Source organism: Triticum urartu, chromosome 5A (genome assembly GCF_056163025.1).
Source record: "Triticum urartu cultivar PI428250 chromosome 5A, HENAU_Tu73, whole genome shotgun sequence".
NCBI lineage: Eukaryota > Viridiplantae > Streptophyta > Magnoliopsida > Poales > Poaceae > Triticum > Triticum urartu.
In genome coordinates this window covers 581,295,511-581,322,188 of record NC_141877.1, presented here as the reverse complement: position 1 = coordinate 581,322,188, position 26,678 = coordinate 581,295,511, and the positions used below count along the sequence as shown (strand labels likewise).

Sequence of the window (26,678 nt, the reverse complement as noted above, 5' to 3'; positions counted from 1 at the left end):
GCTTGTCGTCCTTCTTCCAGGGCATAGGCTCACCATCATAGAAGGATGATCGAGTCTCCTGAAACCTCAAATCTGCAGCCAAACTCATCCTCTTGAATCTATATTCATACTCACAGTTTTGATTTTGCAGGTCATAAATCTGGGCTTGGAGGTGCTCGATTTTCTCATGAAGCTTGAAGATGCCCTCCCCAATGTCCTTGACGTCCAGCTTGTGGTTGTTGGTGAATTCCGTGATCATAATGTGATTGGAATCAAGTCCATGCTCCACCATCTCCTGATACTTGAAAACTTCTTGCTCCAATGCCTCGAGCCTTGCTTCCGTGCTTCCGGTCTTCCTTGGTCCCTCAGCATCGCAGATGTGCAACAACCCCTCACGCATCTCAATGGTTTGAGGGTGTTGCAGCACTTTTGCGAGGTAGGGGTTGATGACCTTCTCGAAGAACTGGTCCTTGGGGGCACTTGAAGACGACATGATGACCTGGATCTGTCAGAAAAACAGCTCGAAACAAAGACAGGAGATTTTTGCGTGATACGGAGGTCAAAACCTTCGGGAGATTATATAATGAATTTTCACCAACCAAAATAAGTGTCGTGCAAGAAAACGGAGTCCGGAAAGCGCACGAGGTGCCCATGAGGTAGGGGGCGCGCCCTCCACCCTCGTGGAGGCCTCGTGTCCTTCCTGGATTGCTTCTTATTTTTCTATTTTTCTAAATATTCCAAAACGGAGAAATATTGCCTTAAAAACTGTTTTGGAGTCGGTTTACTTACCGTACCACATACCTATTCCTTTTCGGAGTCTGAAAACGTTCCGGAAAGTGTCCCTTATGCATTCCTCCGGGGTTACGGTTTCAATAACATTGGTTTCAACATTTATGGGATTACCTGAGATATAATGTTTGATTCTTTGACCGTTCACCACCTTTGGATTTGTGCCTTCGAAGTTGTTGATTTTTATGGCACCGGAACGATAGACCTCCTCGATAACGTAAGGACCTTCCCATTTTGAGAGAAGTTTTCCTGCAAAAAATCTTAAACGAGAGTTGTATAGCAATGTTGGAAATATGCCCTAGAGGCAATAATAAAATGGTTATTATTATATTTCTTTGTTCATGATAATTGTCTATTGTTCATGCTATAATTGTGTTATCCGGAAATCGTAATACATGTGTGAATACATAGACCACAACACGTCCCTAGTGAGCCTCTAGTTGACTAGCTCGTTGATCAAAAGATAGTCATGGTTTCCTGACTATGGACATTGGATGTCATTGATAACGGGATCACATCATTAGGAGAATGATGTGATGGACAAGACCCAATCCTAAGCATAGCTCGAAGATAGTGTAGTTCGTTTGCTATAGCTTTTCCGAATGTCAAGTATCATTTCCTTAGACCATGAGATTGTGCAACTCCTGGATACCGTAGGAGTGCTTTGGGTGTGCCAAATGTCACAACGTAACTGGGTGACTATAAAGGTACACTACAGGTATCTCCGAAAGTGTCTGTTGGGTTGGCACGAATCGAGACTGGGATTTGTCACTCCGTATGACGGAGAGGTATCTCTGGTCCCACTCGGTAATGCATCATCATAATGAGCTCAATGTGACCAAGTGGTTGATCACGGGATCATGCATTACGGTACGAGTAAAGTGACTTGCCGGTAACGAGATTGAACGAGGTATTGGGATACCGATGATCGAGTCTTGGGCAAGTAACGTACCGATTTACAAAGGGAATTGTATACAGATTGATTGAATCCTCGACATCGTGGTTCATCCGTCATCGAGGAGCATGTGGGAGCCAACATGGGTATCCAGATCCCGCTGTTGGTTGTTGACCGGAGAGTCGTCTCGGTCATGTCTGCGTGTCTCCCGAACCCGTAGGGTCTACACACTTAAGGTTCGGTGACGCTAGGGTTGTTGAGATATTAGTATACGGTAACCTGAAAGTTGTTCAGAGTCCCGGATGAGATCCCGGACGTCACGAGGAGTTCCGGAATGGTCCGGAAGTGAAGATTTATATATAGGAAGTCAAGTTTCAGGGGTACTCGGTATTGTACCGGGACCACCGGAAGGGTCCCGGGGGTCCACCGGGTGGGGCCACCTATCCCGGAGGGCCCCATGGGCTGAAGTGGGAGGGGAACCAGCCCCTAGTGGGCTGGTGCGCCCCCCTTGGGCCTCCCCTGCGCCTAGGGTTGGAAACCCTAGGGGTGGGGGGCGCCCCACTTGGCTTGGGGGGCAAGCCACCCCTTGGCCGCCGCCCTCCCTTGGAGATTGGATCTCCTAGGGCCGGCGCCCCCCCTAGGGACCCTATATATAGTGGGGGGAGGGAGGGCAGCCGCACCCTAGCCCCTGGCCTCTCCCTCTCCCTCCCGTGACACTCCTCCGTCTCCCTGTGCTTGGCGTAGCCCTGCCGAGATCACCGTTGCTTCCACCACCACGCAGTCGTGCTGCTGGATCTTCATCAGCCTCTCCTTCCCCCTTGCTTCATCAAGTTGTAGGAGACGTCTTCCAACCGTACGTGTGTTGAACGCGGAGGTGCCGTCCGTTCGGCACTAGGTCATCGGTGATTTGGATCACGACGAGTACGACTCCATCAACCCCGTTCTCTTGAACGCTTCCGCGCGCGATCTACAAGGGTATGTAGTGTTGGAAATATGCCCTAGAGGCAATAATAAAATGATTATTACATTTCCTTGTTCATGATAATTGTCTATTATTCATGCTATAATTGTATTATCCGGAAATTGTAATACATGTGTGAATACATAGACCACAATGTGTCCCTAGTGAGCCTCTAGTTGACTAGCTCGTTGATCAACAGATAGTCATGGTTTCCTGGCTATGGACTTGGGGATGTCATTGATAAAGGGATCACATCATTAGGAGAATGATGTGATGGACAAGACCCAATCCTAAGCTTAGCTCAAAGATCGTGTAGTTCGTTTGCTGTAGCTTTTCTGAATGTCAAGTATCATTTCCTTAGACCATGAGATTGTGCAACTCCCGGATACCATAGGAGTGCTTTGGGTGTGCCAAACGTCACAACGTAACTGGGTGACTATAAAGGTACATTACAGGTGTCTCCGAAAGTGTTTGTTGGGTTGGCATGAATCGAGACTGGGATTTGTCACTCCGTATGACGGAGAGGTATCTCTAGGACCATTCGGTAATGCATCATCATAATGAGCTCAATGTGATCAAGTGGTTGATCACGGGATCATGCATTACAGTACGAGTAAAGTGACTTGCCGGTAACGAGACTGAAGAAGGTATTGGGATACCGACGATCGAGTCTCGGGCAAGTAACGTACCGATTGACAAAGGGAATTGTATACGGATTGATTAAGTCCTGGACATTGTGGTTCATCCGATGAGATCATCGAGGAGCATGTGGGAGCCAACATGGGTATCCAGATCCCGCTGTTGGTTATTGACTGGAGAGTCATCTCGGTCATGTTTGCTTGTCTCCCGAACCCGTAGGGTCTACACACTTAAGGTTCGGTGACGCTAGGGTTGTAGAGATATTAGTATGCAGCAACCCGAAAGTTGTTTGGAGTCCCGGATGTGATCCTGGACGTACGAGGAGTTCCGGAATGGTCCGGAGGTGAAGAATTATATATAGGAAGTGCAGTTTCGGCCATCGGGAAGGATTCGGAGTCACCGGTACCGTACCGGGACCACCGGATGGGTCCTGGGGGTCCACCGGGTGGGGCCACCCATCCCGGAGGGCCCCGTGGGCTGAAGTGGGGAGGGAACCAGCTCCTAGTGGGCTGGTGCGCCCCCCCTTGGGCCCCCCCTGCGCCTAGGGTTGGAAACCCTAGGGTGGGGGGGGCCTCCACTTGCCTTGGGGGGCAAGCCTCCCCCTTGGCCGCCGCCCCCCCAAGGAGATCCCATCTCCTAGGGCCGGCGCCCCCCCAGGGTGCCTATATAAAGGGGGGAGGGAGGGCAGCCGCACCTCAAGTCTTGGCGCCTCCCTCTCCCCTGCTACACCTCTCCCTCTCACAGAAACTCGGCGAAGCCCTGCTGCGATCACTGCTGCATCCACCACCACGCCGTCGTGCTGCTGGATCTTCATTAACCTCTCCTTCCCCTTGCTGGATCAAGAAGGAGGAGACATCATCCGCTCCGTACGTGTGTTGAACGTGGAGGTGTCGTCCGTTCGGCACTTGGTCATCGGTGATTTGGATCACGGCGAGTACGACTCCATCATCCCCGTTCTCTTGAACGCTTCCACTCGTGATCTACAAGGGTATGTAGATGCACTCCTCTCTCCTTCGTTGCTAGATGACTCCATAGATTGATCTTGGTGATGTGTAGAAAATTTTAAAATTCTGCTACGTTCCCCAACATGTAGATGCACTCCTCTCTCCCTCGTTGCTAGATGACTCCATAGATTGATCTTGGTGATGGTAGAAAATTTTAAAATTCTGCCACGTTCCCCAACAGTGGCATCATGAGCTAGGTCTATGCGTAGTTTCTATGCACGAGTAGAACACAAAGCAGTTGTGGGCGTCGATATTGTCAATTTGCTTGTCGTTACTAGTCTTATCTTGATTCGGCGGCATCGTGGGATGAAGCAGCCCGGACCAACCTTACACGTACACTTACGTGAGACTGGTTCCACCGATTGACATGCACTAGTTGCATAAGGTGGCTGGCGGGTGTCTGTCTCTCCCACTTTAGTCGGATCGGATTCGATGAAAAGGGTCCTTAGGAAGGGTAAATAGAAATTGGCATATCACGTTGTGGTTTTGGCGTAGGTAAGAAACGTTCTTGCTAGAAACCTATAGCAGCCACGTAAAAACTTGCAACAACAATTAGAGGACGTCTAACTTGTTTTTGCAGCATGTGCCGTGTGATGTGATATGGCGAAAAGGATGTGATGAATGATATATGTGATGTATGAGATTGATCATGTTCTTGTAATAGGAGTCACGACTTGCATGTCGATGAGTATGACAACCGGCAAGAGCCATAGGAGTTGTCTTTATTTATTTATGACCTGCATGTCAACATAAACGTCATGTGATTACTTTACTTTATTGCTAAAGCGTTAGCCATAGTAGTAGAAGTAATAGATGACGAGACAACTTCAAGAAGACACGATGATGGAGATCATGGTGTCATGCCGGTGACAACGATGATCATGGAGCCCCGAAGATGGAGATCAAAAGGAGCAAATGATATTGGCCATATCATGTCACTATTTGATTGCATGTGATGTTTATCATGTTTTACATCTTATTTGCTTAGAGCGATGGTAGCTTAAATAAGATGATCCCTCGTAATACTTTCAAGAAAGTGTTCCCCCTAACTGTGCACCATTGCGAAGGTTCGTTGTTTCGAAGCACCACGTGATGATCGGGTGTGATAGATTCTAACGTTTGAATACAATGGGTGTAAGCCAGATTTACACACGCAATACACTTAGGTTGACTTGACGAGCCTAGCATGTACAGACATGGCCTCGGAACACAGAATACCGAAAGGTCGAGCATGAGTCGTATAGAAGATACGATCAACATGAAGATGTTCACCGATGTTGACTAGTCCGTCTCACATGATGATCGGACACGGCCTAGTTAACTCGGATCATGTTTCACTTAGATGACTAGAGGGATGTCTATCTGAGTGGGAGTTCATTGAGTAATTTGATTAGATGAACTTAATTATCATGAACTTAGTCTAAAATATTTACAATATGTCTTGTAGATAAAATGGCCCACGTTGTCCTCAACTTCAACGCGTTCCTAGAGAAAACCAAGCTCAAAGATGATGGCAGCAACTATACGGACTGGGTCCGGAACCTGAGGATCATCCTCATAGCTGCCAAGAAAGATTATGTCCTAGAAGCACCGCTAGGTGACGCACCCATCCCAGAGAACCAAGACGTTATGAATGCTTGGCAGTCACGTGCTGATGATTACTCCCTCGTTCAGTGCGGCATGCTTTATAGCTTAGAACCGGGGCTCCAGAAGCGTTTTGAGAGACACGGAGCATATGAGATGTTCGAAGAGCTGAAAATGGTTTTCCAAGCTCATGCCCGGGTCGAGAGATATGAAGTCTCTGACAAGTTCTTTAGCTGTAAGATGGAGGAAAATAGTTCTGTCAGTGACCACATACTCAAAATGTCTGGGTTGCATAACCGCTTGACTCAGCTGGGAGTTAATCTCCCGGATGACGTGGTCATTGACAGAATCCTTCAGTCGCTTCCACCGAGCTACCAGAGCTTTGGGATGAACTTCAATATGCAGGGGATGGAAAAGACCATTCTTGAGGTATATTCAATGCTGAAATCAGCAGAGGTGGAAATCAAAAAGGAACATCAAGTGTTGATGGTGAATAAAACCACTAAGTTTAAGAAAGTCAAGGGTAAGAATAACTTCAAGAAGGACGACAAGGGAGTTGCCGTGCCCGGTAAGCAAGCTGCCGGGAAGAAGCCAAAGAATGGACCCAAGCCTGAGACTGAGTGTTTTTATTGCAAGGGAAGTGGTCACTGGAAGCGTAACTGCCCCAAATACTTAGCGGACAAGAAGGCCGTCAACACTAAAGGTATATGTGATATACATGTAATTGATGTGTACCTTACCAGTACTCGTAGTAGCTCCTGGGTATTTGATACCGGTGCGGTTGCTCACATTTGTAACTCAAAGCAGGAGCTGCGGAATAAGCGGAGACTGACGAAGGACGAGGTGACGATGCGCGTCGGGAATGGTTCCAAGGTCGATGTGATCGCCGTCGGCACGCTACCTCTACATTTACCTACGAGATTAGTTTTAAACCTCAATAATTGTTATTTAGTGCCAGCTTTGAGCATGAACATTGTATCAGGATCTCGTTTAATTCGAGATGGCTACTCATTTAAATCCGAGAATAATGGTTGTTCTATTTATATGAGAGATATGTTTTATGGTCATGCTCCGTTGGTGAATGGTTTATTCTTAATGAATCTTGAGTGTAGTGTTACACATATTCATAGTGTGAATACCAAAAGATGTAAGGTTGATAATGATAGTCCCACATACTTGTGGCACTGCCGCCTTGGTCACATAGGTGTCAAACGCATGAAGAAGCTCCATGCAGATGGACTTTTGGAGTCTCTTGATTACGAATCATTTGACACGTGCGAGCCATGCCTCATGGGTAAAATGACCAAGACTCCGTTCTGAGGAACAATGGAGCGAGCAACCAACTTATTGAAAATCATACATACTGGTGTATGCGGTCCAATGAGTATTGAGGCTCACGGTGGCTATCGTTATGTTCTCACCCTCACTGATGACTTGAGTAGATATGGGTATGTCTACTTAATGAAACACAAGTCTGAGACCTTTGAAAAGTTCAAGGAATTTCAGAGTGAGGTTGAGAATTAACGTGACAGGAAAATCAAGTTCTTGCAATCAGATCATGGGGAGAATACTTGAGTCACGAATTTGGCACACACTTACGAAAATGTGGAATAGTTTCACAACTCATGCCGCCTCGAACACCTCAGCGTACTGGTGTGTCCGAACGTCGTAATCGCACTCTATTGGATATGGTGCGATCTATGATGTCTCTTACCGATCTACCGCTATCATTTTGGGGCTATGCTTTAGAGACTGCCGCATTCACTTTAAATAGGACTCCATCGAAATCCGTTGAGATGACACCGTATGAATTATGGTTTGGGAAGAAACCTAAGCTGTCGTTTCTAAAAGTTTGGGGATGCGATGCTTATGTCAAGAAACTTCAACCTGAAAAGCTCGAACCCAAATCGGAAAATTGCGTCTTCATAGGATACCCTAAAGAAACTATTGGGTATACCTTCTACCTTAGATCCGAAGGCAAGATCTTTGTTGCCAAGAATGGGTCCTTTCTAGAGAAAGAGTTTCTCTCGAAAGAAATAAGTGGGAGGAAAGTAGAACTTGATGAAGTATTACCTCTTGAACCGGTAAGTGGCGAAGCTCAAGAAAATGTTCCTGAGGTGCCTGCACCGACTAGAGAGGAATTTAATGATGATGATCATAAAACTTCAGATCAAGTTGCTACTGAACTTCGTAGGTCCACGAGGACACGTTCCGCACCAGAGTGGTACGGCAACCCTGTCTTGGAAATCATGTTGTTAGACAACGGTGAACCTTCGAATTATGAAGAAGCGATGGCGGGCCCGGATTCCGAGATAGGATCCATGTATGAAAACGAAGTATGGACTTTGACTGACTTGCCCGTTGATCGGCGAGCCATAGAAAATAAATGGATCTTTAAGAACAAGACAGACGCGGATGGTAACGTAACCATCTATAAAGCTCGGCTTGTTGCTAAGGGTTATCGACAAGTTCAAGGGGTTGACTACGATGAGACTTTCTAAAAGATCGTCGATGTCGCCTAGAGGGGGGAGGGGTTAATAGGCATTTTAAAATAATTACGGTTTAGGCTTTAACAAATGCGGAATAAACCTAGCGGTTAATTTGTCAAGCACAAAACCTAAAACAACTAGGCTCACATATGTGCACCAACAACTTATGCTAAGCAAGATAAGCAACTATGTGATAGAAAGATATATGACAAGAAACAATATGGCTATCACAAAGTAAAGTGCATAAGTGAAGGGGCTCGGGTAAGAGATAACCGAGGCACGCGGAGACGATGATGTATCCCGAAGTTCACACCCTTGCGGATGCTAATCTCCGTTTGGAGCGGTGTGGAGGCACAATGCTCCCCAAGAAGCCACTAGGGCCATTGTAATCACCTCACGCCCTCGCATAATGCAAGATGCCGTGATTCCACTAAGGGACCCTTGAGGGCGGTCACCGAACCCGTACAAATGGCAACCCTTGGGGGCGGTCACCGAACCCGTACACTTTGGTAACCCTTGGGGCGGTCACCGGTACCCGTCAAATTGCTCGGGGCGATCTCCACAACCTAATTGGAGACCCCGACGCTTGCCCGAAGCTTTACACCACAATGATTGAGCTCCGAACAACACCAACCGTCTAGGGCGCCAAGGCACCCAAGAGGAACAAGCTCTAGGGTGCCCAAACACCCAAGAGTAATAAGCTTCTCAAACTTCACTTCCACGTAGCACCGTGGAGAACTCAAACCGATGCACCAAATGCAATGGCAAGGGCACACGGAGTGCCCAAGTCCTTCTCTCTCAAATCCCACCGAAGCAACTAATGCTAGGGAGGAAAATGAGAGGAAGAACAAGAAGGAGAACACCAAGAACTCCAAGATCTAGATCCAAGGGGTTCCCCTCACATAGAGAAGAAAGTGATTGGTGGAAATGTGGATCTAGATCTCCTCTCTCTTTTCCCTCAAAAACTAGCAAGAATCCATGGAGGGATCGAGAGTTAGCAAGCTCGAAGAAGGTCAACAATGGGGGAAGAACACGAGCTCAAAGGATAAGATTCATTGGGAAGAAGACCCCCTTTTATAGGAGGGGGAAAATCCAACCGTTATGTGCTCAGCCCGCACACGAGCGGTACTACCGCTCCACGAGCGGTACTACCGCTCAGGCAGAAGAAACAAGGAAAAGGAGCAACAAAACATGAACCTTGGGGCGGTAGTACCGCAGGAGACAGTGGTACTACCGCTGGGTTGAGCGGTACTACCGCTCCCTTTGGTGGTACTACCGCGCAGAATGAAGGGGAAAGGGAAAGAGGGAACCGGGCGGTACTACCGCGGAGGAAGGGCGGTACTGCCGCACTACTGCCGCAGCAAGGTACCGCACAATCCGACACAGAAAAAGACCCCTCGAATCGACGCGGTAGGGACCTGGTAAGCCAGCGGTAGTACTGCTGCGGAGTCACCGCCGGTACTACCGCCGCGGAGCGGTACTGCCGCTTGAGACCCCTCAGCGGTACTACCGCTGGGACCCTAACAAAAACCACACTCAAGAAAACAAGAACTGCCATAACTTCTGCATATGAGCTCCGAATTGAGCAAACTCAAGCTTGTTGGAAACAAGACGACGGGTAGCATCAAAACAGCGACTGGTTATAGTAAGAAGAGGCAGGGGAGGTATGCCTAACAAAAAGAGGAGTGAAACCTCCAACCGAGAAGAACCGGCAAAACCTCCAACATCGAAAACATCATAGAAGATGCAAGCGAACTCCGTTTTTGATGAACTCAAGCTTGTCAACAAGATGACCGTAAGCTCTAAGACTCACAAAGAGAACCAAACAAGAACCAAGAAAGATGATGCAAGGATGCAATGGTTTGAGCTCTCAATGAATGATACGATCAAGCTACTCATCGAGAGCCCCCCTTGATAGTATGGCAATCGATCCTATAACCCGGTCTCCCAACTACCAACATCAGACCGGTAAAATAGAAAACCTATCAAGGGCAAACCTTTGCCTTGCACATGGTCCACTTGAGCTAGATGATGACGATCTTGACTCCCTCAAGTTGGACCACCTTTCTTGATTGTGTTGGCTCGATGAAGACTAGTTGATTGCTCCCCCATACTCCACTATGGGTGAGCCTTTCTTCCGCACATCTTCACAAGTCCATTGTCACCACAAAGGACGGCAAGCTTCAAGCATTTGATCTCTTCGTGATTCTACACTTGTACTTGCACACTGCAACCTTTCTTGATTGTGTTGACTCGATGAAGACTAGTTGATTGCTCCCCCATACTCTATTATGGGTGAGCTACTCTTTCGCACATCTTCACGGGTCCATTGTCACCACAAAGGACAGCAAGCTTCAAGCATTTGATCTCTTCGTGGTGCTCCACTTGAACTTGCACACCGCAACCTAACCCCACAAAGAACCCTCACGAAGACCATGGGTTAGTACACAAAGCGTAATTGACAATGCTTACCATACCATGGGATCACTTGACCCCTCTCGGTACATCTTCTACGCTTTGTGGGTTGATCAACTTGATTCACTCTTTAAAAGGTCTTGATCAACCTCTCACGAGACCAATCTTTAGGTAATTCCTTGAATAGCACCTTGGTCGACACAAACTCTCCTTGAGACCAACACATGTACTCCAAGAAAAGCCTATGGACAAAACCTTCAAATATAACTCAAGGCAACCATTAGTCCATAGAGATTGTCATCAATTACCAAAACCAAACATGGGGGCACCGCATGTTCTTTCACTTTCTCACCCGTAGCGAAGCTGAAGTCCGTCCGAATTATGTTAGCAATTGCCGCATTCTATGATTATGAGATATGGCAAATGGACGTCAAAACGGCATTCCTTAATGGTTTCCTTAAGGAAGAATTGTATATGATGCAACCGGAAGGTTTTGTCGATCCTAAGAATGCTGACAAGGTGTGCAAGCTCCAATGCTCGATTTATGGGCTGGTGCAAGCATCTCGGAGTTGGAACATTTGTTTTGATGAGATGATCAAAGCGTTTGGGTTTACGCAGACTTATGGAGAAGCCCGCATTTACAAGAAAGTGAGTGGGAGCTCTGTAGCATTTCTCATATTGTATGTGGATGACATACTGTTGATGGGAAATGATATAGAATTCTTGGAAAGCATAAAGGCCTACTTGAACAAGTGTTTTTCAATGAAGGATCTTGGAGAAGCTGCTTATATATTAGGCATCAAGATCTATAGAGATAGATCGAGACGCCTCATTGGTCTTTCACAGAGTATGTACCTTGACAAGATAGTAAAGAAGTTCAAAATGGATCAGTCAAAGAAGGGGTTCTTGCCTGTATTGCAAGGTACGAGATTGAGCACGGCTCAATGCCCGACCACGGCAGAAGATAGAGAAAAGATGAGTGTCATCCCCTATGCCTCGGCCATAGGGTCTATCGTGTATGCTATGCTGTGTACCAGACCTGATGTAAACCTTGCCGTAAGTTTGGTAGGAAGGTACCAAAGTAATCCCGACATGGAACACTGGACAGCGGTCAAGAATATCCTGAAGTACCTGTAGAGGACTAAGGATATGTTTCTCGTTTATGGAGGTGACGAAGAGCTCGTCGTAAAGGGTTACGTCGATGCTAGCTTTGACACAGATCTGGATGACTCTAAGTCACAAACCGGATATGTGTATATTTTGAATGGTGGGGCAGTAAGCTGGTGCAGTTGCAAGCAAAGCGTTGTGGTGGGATCTACATGTGAAGCGGAGTACATGGCAGCCTCAGAGGCAGCACAAGAAGCAGTCTGGGTGAAGGAGTTCATTACCGACCTAGGAGTCATATCCAATGCGTCGGGCCCGATGACTCTCTTCTGTGACAACACTAGAGCTATTGCCCTTGCCAAGGAGCCCAGGTTTCACAGGAAGACCAGGCATATCAAGCGTCGCTTCAACTCCATTCGTGAAAGTGTTCAAAATGGAGACATAGAGATTTGTAAAGTACATACGGACCTGAATGTGGCAGATCCGTTGACTAAACCTCTCCCTAGAGCAAAACATGATCAACACCAGAACTACATGGGTGTTCGATTCATCACAATGTAACTAGACTATTGACTCTAGTGCAAGTGGGAGACTATTGGAAATATGCCCTAGAGGAAATAATAAAATGGTTATTATTATATTTCTTTGTTCATGATAATTGTCTATTGTTCATGCTATAATTGTGTTATCCGGAAATCGTAATACATGTGTGAATACATAGACCACAACACGTCCCTAGTGAGCCTCTAGTTGACTAGCTCATTGATCAAAAGATAGTCATGGTTTCCTGACTATGGACATTGGATGTCATTGATAACGGTATCACATCATTAGGAGAATGATGTGATGGACAAGACCCAATCCTAAGCATAGCTCAAAGATCGTGTAGTTCGTTTGCTGTAGCTTTTCCGAATGTCAAGTATCATTTCCTTATACCATGAGATTGTGCAATTCCCGAATACCATAGGAGTGCTTTGGGTGTGCCAAACGTCACAACATAACTGGGTGACTATAAAGGTACACTACAGGTATCTCCGAAAGTGTCTGTTGGGTTGGCACGAATCGAGACTGGGATTTGTCACTCCGTATGACGGAGAGGTATCTTGGGGCCCACTCGGTAATGCATCATCATAATGAGCTCAATGTGACCAAGTGGTTGATCACGGGATCATGCATTATGGTACGAGTAAAGTGACTTGCCGGTAACGAGATTGAACGAGGTATTGGGATACCGACGATCGAGTCTCGGGCAAGTAACGTACCGATTGACAAAGGGAATTATATACGGATTGATTGAATCCTCGACATCGTGGTTCATCCAATGAGATCATCGAGGAGCATGTGGGATCCAACATGGGTATCCAGATCCCGCTGTTGGTTATTGACCGGAGAGTCGTCTCGGTCATGTCTGCGTGTCTCCCGAACCCGTAGGGTCTACACACTTAAGGTTTGGTGACGCTAGGGTTGTTGAGATATTAGTATACGGTAACCCGAAAGTTGTTCGGAGTCCCGGATGAGATCCCGGATGTCACGAGGAGTTCTGGAATGGTCCGGAGGTGAAGATTTATATATAGGAAGTCAAGTTTCGGCCATCGGGAAAGTTTCGGGGGTACTCGGTATTGTACCGGGACCACCAGAAGGGTCCCGGGGGTCCACCGTGTGGGGCCACCTATCTCGGAGGGCCCCATGGGCTGAAGTAGGAGGGGAACCAGCCCCTAGTGGGCTGTTGCGCCCCCCTTGGGCCTCCCCTGCGCCTAGGGATGGAAACCCTAGGGGTAGGGGGGCGCCCCACTTGGCTTGGGGGGCAAGCCACCCCTTGGCCGCCGCCCCCCTTGGAGATTGGATCTCCTAGGGACGGCGCCCCCCCTAGGGACCCTATATATAGTCGGGGGGAGGGAGGGCAGCCGCACCCTAGCCCCTGGCCTCTCCCTCTCCCTCCCGTGGCACTCCTCCGTCTCCCTGTGCTTGGCGAAGCCCTGCCGAGATCACCGTTGCTTCCACCACCACGCCATCGTGCTGCTGGATCTTCATCAACCTCTCCTTCCCCCTTGCTGGATCAAGTTGGAGGAGACGTCTTCCAACCGTACGTGTGTTGAACGCGGAGGTGCCGTCCATTCGGCGCTAGGTCATCGGTGATTTGGATCACGACGAGTACGACTCCATCAACCCCGTTCTCTTGAACGCTTCCGCGCGCGATCTACAAGGGTATGTAGATGCACTCCTCTCTCCCTCGTTGCTAGATGACTCCATAGATTGATCTTGGTGATGCGTAGAAAATTTTAAAATTCTGCTACATTCCCCAACAAGCAATACATAATCACCTACATTAAACTCCCGCTTTTGTATCCTTTTATCATGCCATCTTTTAACCTTTTATTTAAACAACTTGGCATTTTCGTAGGCTTGGGTTCTCCATTCATCGAGTGAGCTAATATCAAATAACCTCTTCTCGTTGGCAAGTTTAAATCATAATTGAGCTCTTTAATAGCCCAATATGCCTTGTGTTCTAGTTTGAGAGGTAAGCGACATGCTTTTCCATAAACCATTTTATACGGAGACATACCCATAGGATTTTTATATGCAGTTCTATAGGCCCATAATGCATCATCAAGTTTCTTGGACCAGTTCTTTCTAGACCTATTGACAGTCTTTTGCAAAATTAATTTGAGCTCTCTATTACTCAATTCTACTTGACCACTAGACTGTGGGTGATAAGGGGGTGCAATTCTATGATTAACATCATACTTAGCAAGCATTTTACGGAAAGCACCATGAATAAAATGTGAGCCACCATCAGTCATTAAATATCTAGGGACTCCAAATCATGGAAAAATAACTTCTTTAAGCATTTTAATAGAGGTGTTATGATCAGCACTACTAGTTGGAATAGCTTCTACCCACTTAGTAACGTAATCAACAGCAACTAAAATATGTGTATATCCATTAGAGGCAGGAAAAGGTCCCATATAGTCAAAGCCCCAAACATCAAATGGTTCAATAACAAGTGAATAGCTCATAGGCATTTCTTGAAGTCTACTAATATTACCAATTCTTTGACATTCATCACAAGATAAGACAAACTTACGGGCATCCTTGAAGAGAGTAGGCTAATAAAAACCAGATTGCAATACCTTATGTGCAGTTCTATCTCCAGCATGGTGTCCTCCATAAGCTTTGGAGTGACACTTGCGTAGGATCTGTTCCTGTTCATGCTCAGGTACACAACGTCTAATAATACCATCTACTCCTTCTTTATAAAGATGTGGGTCATCCCAAAAGTAATGCCTCAAATCATAGAAGAACTTTTTCTTTTGCTGGTATGTGAAACTAGGTGGTATAAACTTGGCAACCATGTAATTAGCATAATCAGCATACCATGGAGCAGTATGAGCAGCATTTATGACATTTAATTGCTCATCAGGGAAGCTATCATCAATAGGTAGTGGGTCATCAAGCACATTTTCTAACCTAGACAAGTTGTCTGCAACGGGGTTCTCAGCTCCCTTTCTATCAACAATATGTAAGTCAAATTCTTTTAGCAAGAGAACCCATTTAATAAGTCTAGGCTTAGCATCTTTCTTTTCCATAAGGTATTTAATAGCAACATGATCAGTGTGAATAGTTACTTTAGAATCAACAATATAAGGTCTGAACTTATCACAAGCAAATACAACTGCTAAGAATTCTTTTGCGGTAGTAGCATAATTTCTTTGAGCATTGTCTAGGGTTTTACTAGCATATTGAATAACGTTTAATTTCTTATCAACTCTTTGCCCTAGAACAACATCTACAGCATAATCACTAGCATCACACATAATTTCAAAGGGTAAATTCCAATCAGGTGGCTAAACAATAGGTGCAGAGATCAATGCTTTCTTAAGTATTTCAAATGCTTCTACACAATCATCATCAAAGACAAATGGTATATCTTTTTGTAATAAATTAGTCAGAAGCCGAGAAATTTTTGAGAAGTCCTTAATGAACCTCCTATAAAATCCGGCGTGACCAAGGAAACTTCTTATACCTTTGATGTCCTTGGGACATGGCATCTTCTCAATAGCATCAACCTTGACTTTATCAACCTCAATACCTCTTTCGGAAACTTTATGCCCCAAGACAATACCTTCATTAACCATAAAGTGACACTTTTCCCAATTCAAGACAAGATTAGTTTCTTCACATCTCTGCAAAACTCGGTCAAGGTTGCTCAAGCAATCATCAAAAGAAGATCCATAGACGGAGAAATCGTCCATGAAAACCTCACAAATCTTTTCAAAAAAGTTAGATAATATAGCCATCATGCATCTTTGAAAGGTAGCAAGTGCATTACATAAACCAAAAGGCATACATCTATAAGCAAAAGTACCAAAAGGGCAAGTAAAAGTAGTCTTTGATTGGTCTTTGGCTGACACAGGTATTTGAGAGAAACCAGAATAACCATCTAGAAAGCAAAAATTTGTATGTTTGGATAATCTTTCTAGCATTTGATTGATAAAAGGTAAAGGGTAATGATCCTTTTTAGTGACCTTATTTAATTTGCTGAAATCAATTACCATCCTATAACCTGTAATAATTCTTTGAGGAATCAACTCATCTTTATCATTAGGAATGACAGTAATACATCCCTTCTTAGGGACACAATGGACAGGACTTACCCACTGACTATCAGCAATGGGATAGATTATACCTGCCTCAAGGAGCTTTAGTATTTCCTTTCTTACCACTTCTTTCATTTTAGGATTCAGCCGTCATTGATGATCACGAACTGGTTTAGCATCTTCTTCCAAATTTATTTTATGTTGACATAGAGTGGGAATAATGCCCTTAAGATCATCAAGAGTATACCCAATAGCAGCACGGTGCTTCTTCAGAGTTTTCAATAATCTCTCTTCCTCATGCTCTGAAAGGTTAACACTAATAATAACAGGGTATATCTTTTTCTCATCAAGATAAGCATATTTAAGAGTATCAGGCAATAGTTTAAGCTCAAACACGGGATCACCCTTGGGTGGAGGAGGATCCCCTAGGATTTCAACAGGCAAATTGTGTTTCAGAATAGGTTCCTGTTTAAAGAATACTTCATCTATTTCCCTTCTTTCATTCATAAACATATCATTTTCATGGTCTATCAAATATTGTTCTAAAGGATCACTAGGTGGTACGGCAATAGAAGCAAGACCAATAATTTCATCCTTACTAGGTAATTCTTCTTCACGGTGTTGTCTACTAAATTTAGAGAAATTAAATTCATGAGACATATCATCTAAACCAATAGTAACAACATCCCTTTTGCAATCTATGGTAGCATTAACAGTGTTTAAGAAGGGTCTACCAAATATAATGGGACAAAAGCTATCTTGTGGGGAACCAAGAACAAGAAAATCAGCAGGATATTTAGTTTTCCCACACAAGACTTCAACATCTCTAACAATTCCCATTGGTGAAATAGTATCTCTATTGGCAGGTTTAATTGTGACATCAATATCTTCTAACTCAATAGGTGCAATATCATGCATAATTTCTCTATATAGGCTAATAGGTATTGCACTAGCACTGGCACCCATATCACATAAACTATGATCACAATGATCTCCTATTTTAACAGAAATAACAGGCATGCCTACCACAGGTCTAGGTTTATCTTTAGCACAAGGTTTAGCAATTCTAGCAGTTTCATCACAGAAATAAATAACATGCCCATCAATATTATCAGCCAAGAGATCTTTAACAATAGCAATATTAGGTTCAACTTTAATTTGCTCAGAAGGTGTATAGTTTTTAATATTGCTTTTACGAACCACAGTTGAAGCTTTAGCATGATCCTTTATCCTAACAAGAAAAGGTGGTTTCTCAACATAAGTGGTAGGAACAATAGGATCATTATAAGTGATAGTCTTTTCTTCAACTTTAATAGGTGTAGCTACTTTTACTTCTATGGGAGGATGATATTTAAACCACTTTTCCTTGGGGAGATCATCATAAGTAGCAAAAGATTCACAGAAAGAAGCTACTATCTCAGAGTCAAGTCCATATTTAGTGCTAAATTTACGAAAAACATCGGTATCCATAAAAGATTTAACACAATCAAACTTAGGTGTTATACCTGACTCCTTACCTTTGTCGAGGTCCCAATCTTCAGAGTTGCGTTTAATTCTTTCCAATAAATCCCATTTGAATTCAATAGTCTTCATCATAAAAGAGCCAGCACAAGAAGTATCAAGCATGGTGCTATTGCTATCAGAAAGCCGAGCATAAAAAATTTGAATAATCATTTCTCTTGAGAGCTCATGATTGGGGCATGAATATAACATTGATTTAAGCCTCCCCCAAGCTTGAGCGATGCTTTCTCCTTCGCGAGGCCAAAAATTATATATATAATTGCGATCACGATGAATAAGATGCATATGATAATACTTCTGATGAAATTCCAGTTTCAATCGTTTATAGTTCCATGACCCCATATCATCACATAGCCTATACCATGTCGATGCATCTCCCTTCAAAGATAAAGGGAAGACCTTCTTCTTAACAACATCTTCAGGTACACCTGCAAGTTTAAATAATCCACAAACTTCATCCACATATATTAGATGCTCATCAGGATGCTTTGTTCCATCTCCTGCAAAAGGATTAGCTAGCAGTTTTTCTATCATACCCGTAGGAATTTCAAAGCAGACATTTTCATTTTCAGTAGGTTCAGTAGGTTGAGGAGCAACTCTTTGCTCTACTGGTCCGGGTGAAGATACCCCGAACAAGCCCCTCAGAGGATTATTTTCCATAGTAACAAGTGAAAGTAAATTTCAGCACACTATCTAAATTTTTCCTTACCAAATTCCACCTACTAAAGGCGCTTCACTCCCCGGCAACGGCGCCAGAAAAGAGTCTTGATGACCCACAAGTATAGGGGATCTATCATAGTCCTTTCGATAAGTAAGAGTGTCGAACCCAACGAGAAGCAGAAGGAAATGATAAGCGGTTTCCAGCAAGGTATTCTCTGCAAGTACTGAAATAAGTGGTAACAGATAGTTTTTGTGATAGGATAATTTGTAACGAGCAACAAGTAACAAAAGTAAATAAAGTGCAGCAAGGTGGCCCAATCCTTTTTGTAAGAAAGGACAAGCCTGGACAAACTCTTATATAGAGAAAAGCGTTCCCGAGGACACATGGGAATATCGTCAAGCTAATTTTCATCACGTTCATATGATTCGCGTTCGATACTTTGATAATTTGGTATGTGGGTGGACCGGTGCTTGGGTACTGTCCTTACTTGGACAAGCATCCCACTTATGATTAACCTCTATTGCAAGTATCTGCAACTACAACAAAAGTATTAAGGTAAACCTAACCATAGCATGAAACATATGGATCCAAATCAGCTCCTTACGAAGCAACACATAAACTAGGGTTTAAACTTCTGTCACTCTAGCAACCCATCATCTACTTATTACTTTCCAATGCCTTCCTCTAGGCCCAAATAATGGTGAAGTGTTATGTAGTCGACGTTCACATAACACCACTAGAGGAGAGACAACATACATCTCATCAAAATATCGAACGAATACCAAATTCACATGACTACTAATAGCAAGACTTCTCCCATGTCCTCAGGAACAAACGTAACTACTCACAAAGCATAAACATGTTCATAATCAGAGGGGTATTAATATGCATATAGGATCTGAACATATGATCTTCCACCAAATAAACCAACTAGCATCAACTACAAAGAGTAATTAACACTACTAGCAACCTACTAGTACCAATCCCGGACTTGGAGACAAGAATTGGATACAAGAGATGAACTAGGGTTTTGAGAGGAGATGGTGCTGATGAAGATGTTGATGGAGATTGCCCTCTCCCGATGAGAGGAGCGTTGGTGATGACGATGGCGATGATTTCCCCTTCCTGGAGGGAAGTTTCCCCGGCAGAACAGCTCCGCCAGAGCCCTAGATTGGTTCCGCCAAGGTTCCGTCTCGTGGCGGCGGAGTTTCATCCGAGAAGATGGCTTATGATTTTTTTTCCCATCGAAAGACTTCATATAGCAGAAGATGGCCACCGGAGGGCCACCAGGGGGCCCACGAGGTAGGGACGTGCCCAGGGGGTAGGGCGCGCCCCCACCCTCGTGGGCAGGGTGTGCCCCCCTGGTGAACTTCTTGCGCTCAATATTTATTATATATTTTGAAAACGTCTTCGGTGAAGTTTCAGGACTTTTGGAGCTGTGCAGAATAGGTCTCTAATATTTGCTCCTTTTCCAGCCCAGAATCTCAGCTGCCGGCATTCTCCCTCTTTATGTAAACCTTGTAAAATAAGAGAGAATATGCATAAGTATTGTGACATAATGTGTAATAACAACCCATAATGTAATAAATATCGATATAAAAGCATGATGCAAAATGGACGTATCAACATCACCGTCGCTAGATCCAACCATTTAAGGCCAGATCCTGAGCTTTCACCACAAAGATCAGGTCCGAAGAAACTCCAAGCAAAACCTCATGTGTCGCCGCCTTACCCGGTATGATCAACGAAAGGTCGGACCTGGGATTTTCAGCACCGAGTTCAAGACAGGGTACTCGAGAAGTACGGCCAAATCAAACTCCTCATGTGCCACCACCTTCACTTTTCACGATCTCATCAGCTACATACACGCATGGCCGTGACGTGAGATTCCACGCAAGTGATGACCATGCCCGCATTAGCATGCAATCAAGCCGCGACAAGAGCTGCCCGCCACTCAAAGTGCCGAATGATGAAATCTCCTTTGACGAGGGAAAAGGTCACCAGCATTGCCAATATATGCAATTTGGGACACTCCAGGCTACAAATGAAAAACTATTATATCAAAATATACATCAATCAAAACACTGATGCAACAGAAACATGTGATGTAATTAAAAATAACGTAGTTCAAACATGCCACAGAAGAAAGTGTAGTAACGTGTGATGCAGTTGAAAAAAATATAGTTGAAACATGTGATGCAGTTAAAAGAAACTAAATTTGAAAAAAAATGTAGTTAAAACATGTGAGGCAGTTGATAAAATGAAGTTACCGCCTAGATAGAGGTTCAGAGGCGGCAACGAGTTTTGCTCACGGCACATCGCCGGTGGATGTAGGAGGAAGAAGACTTAGGCTCCCTCAAAAATGTAAATGTATTTTTTAATTATGGTAAGCATTTTTTTAGGATTTGTATGCAAAATAAAATTGTAAAAAAGGTAATATTGAGTGACAGCTTCGAATCATCCCTAATTCATTTGCAACGGCAATTAGAAATTGCATTTGTCCTCGCAGCCAACCTACAAGTAGACACGCAACAGCAGCACCAGAATAGGAACACAAGCTTTAAATTGGCCACCAACCTTCGCCACCACCATAACTGCCACACATCTGAGCACCAAGCCCTCACTCACTGACTCAAGCTACGAGCTCAGCAAGCTCAAGGAGAAAAAATATCTGCATCTGACGGCACCAAGCCCCGTCCGGCCGCCCATTGCTAGCTGGAGAGGAAGGTTCGATGGACAAGACGGTGTACACCGTGAAGGTGGGCGAGGCGACGCCGGCCGCCGGCGGCAGGCCGGCGGCCGGGCCCGTCTACCGGAGCATCTACGCCAAGGACGGCCTCATGCGGCTTCCGCAGGAAATCCATTCCCCATGGGACTTCTTCAGGTTCGTTCATGGGTCCTGGCAGCATGCTGATTTCTTTACACTCCATTCCTAAGCACTCTGTCATCACATTATACTAAGTTTCAGTGATCCCAGCGCTGAAGGTGTTGAGATTTCAGAGAACTTTGTTCATTTTTTTCCTTTCTGTTTCCGTACGTTCCTGCAGTGGGGCAGTCAAGAAGTATCCCAAGAACAGAATGCTCGGCCGGCGCCAGGTTTCTGAGGGCAAGGTAAAGCAGAGTAATTCAGTATAATGGACAAAATGGTAATTATAAAGGGGATTTTGATTTGGGAGGATGCAAAAAAATTTCTGTGAAATTCAGGCTGGTGACTATGTGTGGCAAACGTATGAGCAAGTGTACCAGAAGGTTATCCAGATTGGAGCAGCTATCAGAGGCTTCGGCGTTAAGCCGGTGAGTCAAGAATCTTGCTCTGTCTTTAAACGCTGAGATTTTTTTTCGATCTTGGAATCCATAGCAGAGTGTTTGTTCGACATTATTGATTTGTGTTGGTAGGGGGCTCACTGTGCCATATATGGGTCCAACTGCCCAGAATGGGTCATGGCCATGCAGGTGAGAATTCATGATATTCGTTTATTTTAACAAGGTATATTTCAGGAACATTTTGTAAACTGATGTGAGATTTCATTTTCATTGTATTGGTTCTTGTACAGGCTTGCAACAGCCAAGGAATTTGTTATGTACCACTGTATGACACCCTCGGTAGGTTCACGAGGCTTTCTCACACACACTAAGACACAAACCTCTAGTGAATGCACAAGGGTTCATGAAGAACACTTTTTATTTGGGAGAATAATTTGTCCAATATCAGTGTAATTTTTTTTCTTCCAAACAATGATAATTTACATTAGTCCATGAATGGAAGTCTGGATTCTTAACCATGTTTTGCTTTGCACCTTGCAATGTTGTATTGACTGGATAAGTTGCAACGCAATGCAGGACAAAATGCAGTTGAATTTATCTTGGACCATGCTGAGATCTCCATAGCCTTTATGCAGGAGAGCAAGATAAAATCAGTAAGCAAAACCATATATCTTTGACTACTATGAGCATTACCTTAACTATACAAAATATTGTTGTCTTCTGCGTGGCGTCATACATATTAGCATATCTCCAGTAAATGCTACTGTTTCTATAGAGTTGATTAATAGGAACTGAGATACAATAAAAACTAGCCCTGAACCTGGAGAAATCAATGTTACTAAGCTTGAGATTAGTTGCGAAGACCACAGTTACACATCATTCTTTCCGACACATCTAATTAGTCCCTGAACTGCAATTTTTCAGATTGTCGCCGTACTCCCAAAGTGTACAGCCCACATCAAAGGTTAGCTATCTGGGGTCCGGACATCAACTATTCCCGATTTTGTGTGATTAATTTCTTACTTTATATGTGCAACCTCAGCCATTGTTAGTTTTGGAGATGTGACGATTGAGCTGAAAAGGGAGGTTGAACAATTAGGAGTTTCTTGCTTTTCCTGGGAAGAATTTTCTACAATGGTTAGTGTGAGTTCCTATTAAACTACTCCATTACAAGATCATAAATGGTCTGACCCATAAAATGCTCTTTTAACAGGGAGAAGACATTCAAGAACTTCCTAAGAAACAAAAGGACGACATTTGTACAATCATGTACACCAGTGGAACAACAGGAGAGCCAAAGGGTGTGATAATCACGAACAGGGCTATCGTAGCTGGGGTTACGACCACAGAGCACCTCCTCCAATTGACAGATAAAGTGGTAAACCTTTATTTACATGCGTCAAAACTAGAATTTCAGTGGGGCTTTTCCCTGTACAGGTCTCCCTTTTTCTTTTCGAAAAAGGTTAAACAAAAGAACAACGATCGAGCATGAATGTGTTCTTATTTATAAATAATTCGTAAGTAGTTTTTCACAAAAATATTTTAATCAAAAAATAGTGAAAAATGGTCATGGTTTGTTCATCTTTGATTTAGAGCTTTGTTTTCCTATCATGTCAACCTGATAAATATTAGTGTTTAATGATAACCTAAATCAAAATATGTTTGCAGGTGGACGAATATGATTCATACTTTTCCTATCTTCCATTAGCTCACATTTTCGATCAAGTAATCGGGAATTACTGCATCTCCAAAGGGGCTTCCATTGGATTCTGGCAAGGGGTATGGAGCTATATCTTGCAAGCAAAAAACATTATGTCACTTCTCTGTAACTTCATCCTCTAAGAGGCAAAACTTTCTTAATAGGACATTAGGTACCTGATGGAGGATGTGCAAGTGATGAAACCAACAATATTCTGTGGTGTTCCTCGCGTTTATGATCGTATATACACAGGTATAATGCAAACCTCCATAATTGTTGTTCCAAAATTCCCACCGTATTGTGTTCTTTGTCATAATTGGGGAATCTTGTGAACTGAAGGTATCAACCAAAAAATTCAGTCTGGAGGGCTAATAGCCAAGCACCTTTTTCAGTATGCTTACAACTAGTAAGTATTTTCAACAAGATTAAATAAACACCTACTTTTTAACTCTTTTTCAGTATATGCTTACAACTCGTAAGTATTTCAACAAGGTTAAATAAGCATCTAATTTTTACTCCCTTTCATGTTTTGAGTTTAAACATAACTAACCCATCAAATTGTCATCAGCAAACTTGGCAACTTAATGAACGGATTCAAACAGCATGAAGCATCGCCATTTTTTGACAAAATAGTCTTCAGCAAAGTACGTAAAATATTTGAAGTTCCCATGTTTCTTTATTTTTACTCCATTGGTATATATTTAAGATTCTTTTATCATTAATGTTACAGATAAAGGAAGGGCTTGGAGGCCGCATACGTCTCATGCTATCAGGCGCGGCACCTTTGCCAAGACACATTGAAGAGTTCATGCGAGTTACCAGCTGCAGTGTCCTCGCACAAGGATATGGTGAGACTGTTAGAATTATTATGACAACTCTGCTCATCATAACCATATTAGCAAGTTTGTCCTTGGTTCTTTGGTCATGACTCGGTTCATGGGTTCAGCGGTTAACTTGTTATGGACTACGATGATGTGAAATCAATATCAGTAATCTTATCTTAAATTATTTACATAACTCTAGTTACTACCAGTATCCTAGAAATCTAGTTACTTCTGATGCCGAGGGATGATAAACTGTTAACCGTGCAATTGGTATGCAGGGCTCACTGAGAGCTGCTCGGGATGCTTTACGTCGATCGCCAACGTTATTTCGATGATTGGGACGGTTGGCCCTCCCGTGACGGCAGTCGAGGCACGGTTGGAGTCCGTTCCTGAAATGGGCTACGACGCGCTCTCCAGTGCGCCGCGAGGCGAAATCTGCTTGAGGGGACACACCTTGTTCTCTGGGTACTACAAGCGTCCTGACCTCACAGAGGAAGTGTTCTCAGATGGATGGTTCCACACAGGTGCAGCCCTTTTTCTTCCATTCCTAAGCGTACCGCACAACACATCAATGAACATATATGGTCCCTAACAAAATTTGCAACCAATTTATGTACTAAGGTGATATCGGGGAGTGGCAACCGGATGGCACGATGAAGATCATCGACAGAAAGAAGAACATCTTCAAGCTGTCCCAGGGGGAGTATGTAGCAGTGGAGGTCCTGGAAAGCGCATACGCGCAGTCTCAACTCGCTGCGTCGGTACGATAAGCAAAACGGAATGAATAAATAAATAAAATTGCTGTGGGTCAGATTCATGGTTTTGTTCAGATGTAACTGACCAAGAGTCTCTCCTCTTTGAACAAGGTTTGGGTCTACGGGAACAGCTTCGAGTCCTTCCTCGTTGCTGTGGTCGTCCCTGAGAAGCAAGCCATTGAGGACTGGGCTGCACTTAACGGCAAGTCTGGTGACTACGCTGAGTTGTGCAATGATCCGAAGGCAAGGAGGTACATCCAGGATGAGCTGAATCAAACCGGCAAGAAACTCGGGGTACGTCATCGTCGATACACGGATAAATTTAGCAAGCTATGATCTGCCCATTTTTTTCCCCATCATAAGCTATGATCTCTTGCCATGCATGCAGTTGAGAGGATTTGAGATGCTGAGGGCCGTTCACCTGGAGCCAGTGCCATTCAGCATCGACAAGGACCTGATCACCCCAACTTTTAAGCTCAAGAGGCCCCAGCTGCTCAAACATTACAGGGTTAGAGAGAACAAACTTCATCATGCTCGTATCAGTTAGTGGTTTTTGGTTCACAAAGAGAACAAAATTATGCTGCAGGATCGTGTTGATCAGCTGTACAAGGATGCCAAGATGGGAACTGCACAATGAAAAATGGTGGTTAAACATCAGCAAGTGGATATGAGCTTTCTGAATGTTTCCTCAAGAGTCAAAACTAGTATGATACTATGATGTAGCAACGGTAAGGAAGTTGGCTACGGCTCGAGGCGGTGACACTTTGTACCACTACTACTGCATTCAAGACCCGGATCCAGCATAGATCTGCATTCAAAAGATACATGTCAAAATAAAAATGTATTTGCACATAATGTGCTACTTTTTTTTTTCTCGAGCGAACATAATGTGCTAGTTAGAGCCGGTAAAGTTATCTTAGCTTGTAATCCTTACTACAAACAAGATTAATGGATAACTTTGATATATATAAACCACTACAAAGTTACCGCTTTTGAGAAAGGGCGCTGCTACGCGTCGGCCGCCTCGCGAGCCATTAGATCCGACACAATCTTACCGCTAAACGTCTTGCTCTACTTTGCAACAAACTTCTTGTTGCGGAAACATTTACAAAGAGGTTGTGTTGCGGGTTTTTTTTGCAACATAGATTGTGTCATGGGATTTTCTTTGAAACATAGGCTGTGTCATGGGATTTATTTTTTTGCAACAAAGGTTGTGTTGCAGAAAGAAAATGTATTCACTTTTTTTTTGCAACATTGGGATATCGATGTGGACGCTGTCGCCGGCCACCTCTGGCTCGACAGAGACATGGAACTGACAACTAGTTATTGGAGCGGCGGAGATGCTGAGGCAGGCGGGCTTCGAGGTCTACGATAACCTCACGCGCACACCCAGGTGCCCACTAGGCACCAGGGCGCGCCTCCCCCTCCTTCCGAAACCAAACCCTCCCGCGCCGCCCCCGCGAGGCAACGGGGAGGGCCCTTCGATCTCCGCCGATG

At 44.2% G+C, this 26,678-nt stretch overlaps 1 protein-coding gene across 2 annotated transcripts; it reads left to right on the top strand.

Moving 5' to 3' along the window:
- The first annotated feature begins 21,221 nt into the window (after window positions 1–21,221).
- On the top strand, window positions 21,222–26,181 carry LACS2 (long-chain acyl-CoA synthetase 2). Of its 2 annotated transcripts, none has more exons than XM_087521835.1 (19): window positions 21,222–21,523; window positions 21,687–21,750; window positions 21,844–21,933; window positions 22,036–22,092; window positions 22,194–22,242; window positions 22,480–22,556; window positions 22,828–22,867; window positions 22,946–23,046; window positions 23,117–23,281; window positions 23,572–23,682; window positions 23,767–23,854; window positions 23,942–24,008; window positions 24,171–24,246; window positions 24,333–24,450; window positions 24,705–24,950; window positions 25,048–25,187; window positions 25,293–25,475; window positions 25,570–25,689; window positions 25,768–26,181. In XM_087521835.1, exons 1-19 carry the CDS (start codon window positions 21,372–21,374, stop codon window positions 25,816–25,818), a joined length of 1,995 nt encoding a protein of 664 aa, XP_087377961.1. In that variant the 5' UTR covers window positions 21,222–21,371; the 3' UTR covers window positions 25,819–26,181. The 2 variants fall into 2 exon arrangements, with proteins under 2 accessions (XP_087377961.1, XP_048548269.2); XM_048692312.2 differs by having other exon boundaries at window positions 21,223–21,523; window positions 22,946–23,040.
- Window positions 26,182–26,678: the final 497 nt, after the last annotated feature.

Coding starts and splice junctions, on each gene's coding strand:
- LACS2 (XM_087521835.1), top strand. CDS start 21,372: ATGGACAAGACGGTGTACACCGTGAAGGTGGGCGAGGCGACGCCGGCC. Junction 23,047..23,116: donor AATTTTCTACAATGGTTAGT/GTGAGTTCCTAT, acceptor CTCTTTTAACAG/GGAGAAGACATTCAAGAACT. Junction 25,188..25,292: donor AGTCTCAACTCGCTGCGTCG/GTACGATAAGCA, acceptor TCTTTGAACAAG/GTTTGGGTCTACGGGAACAG.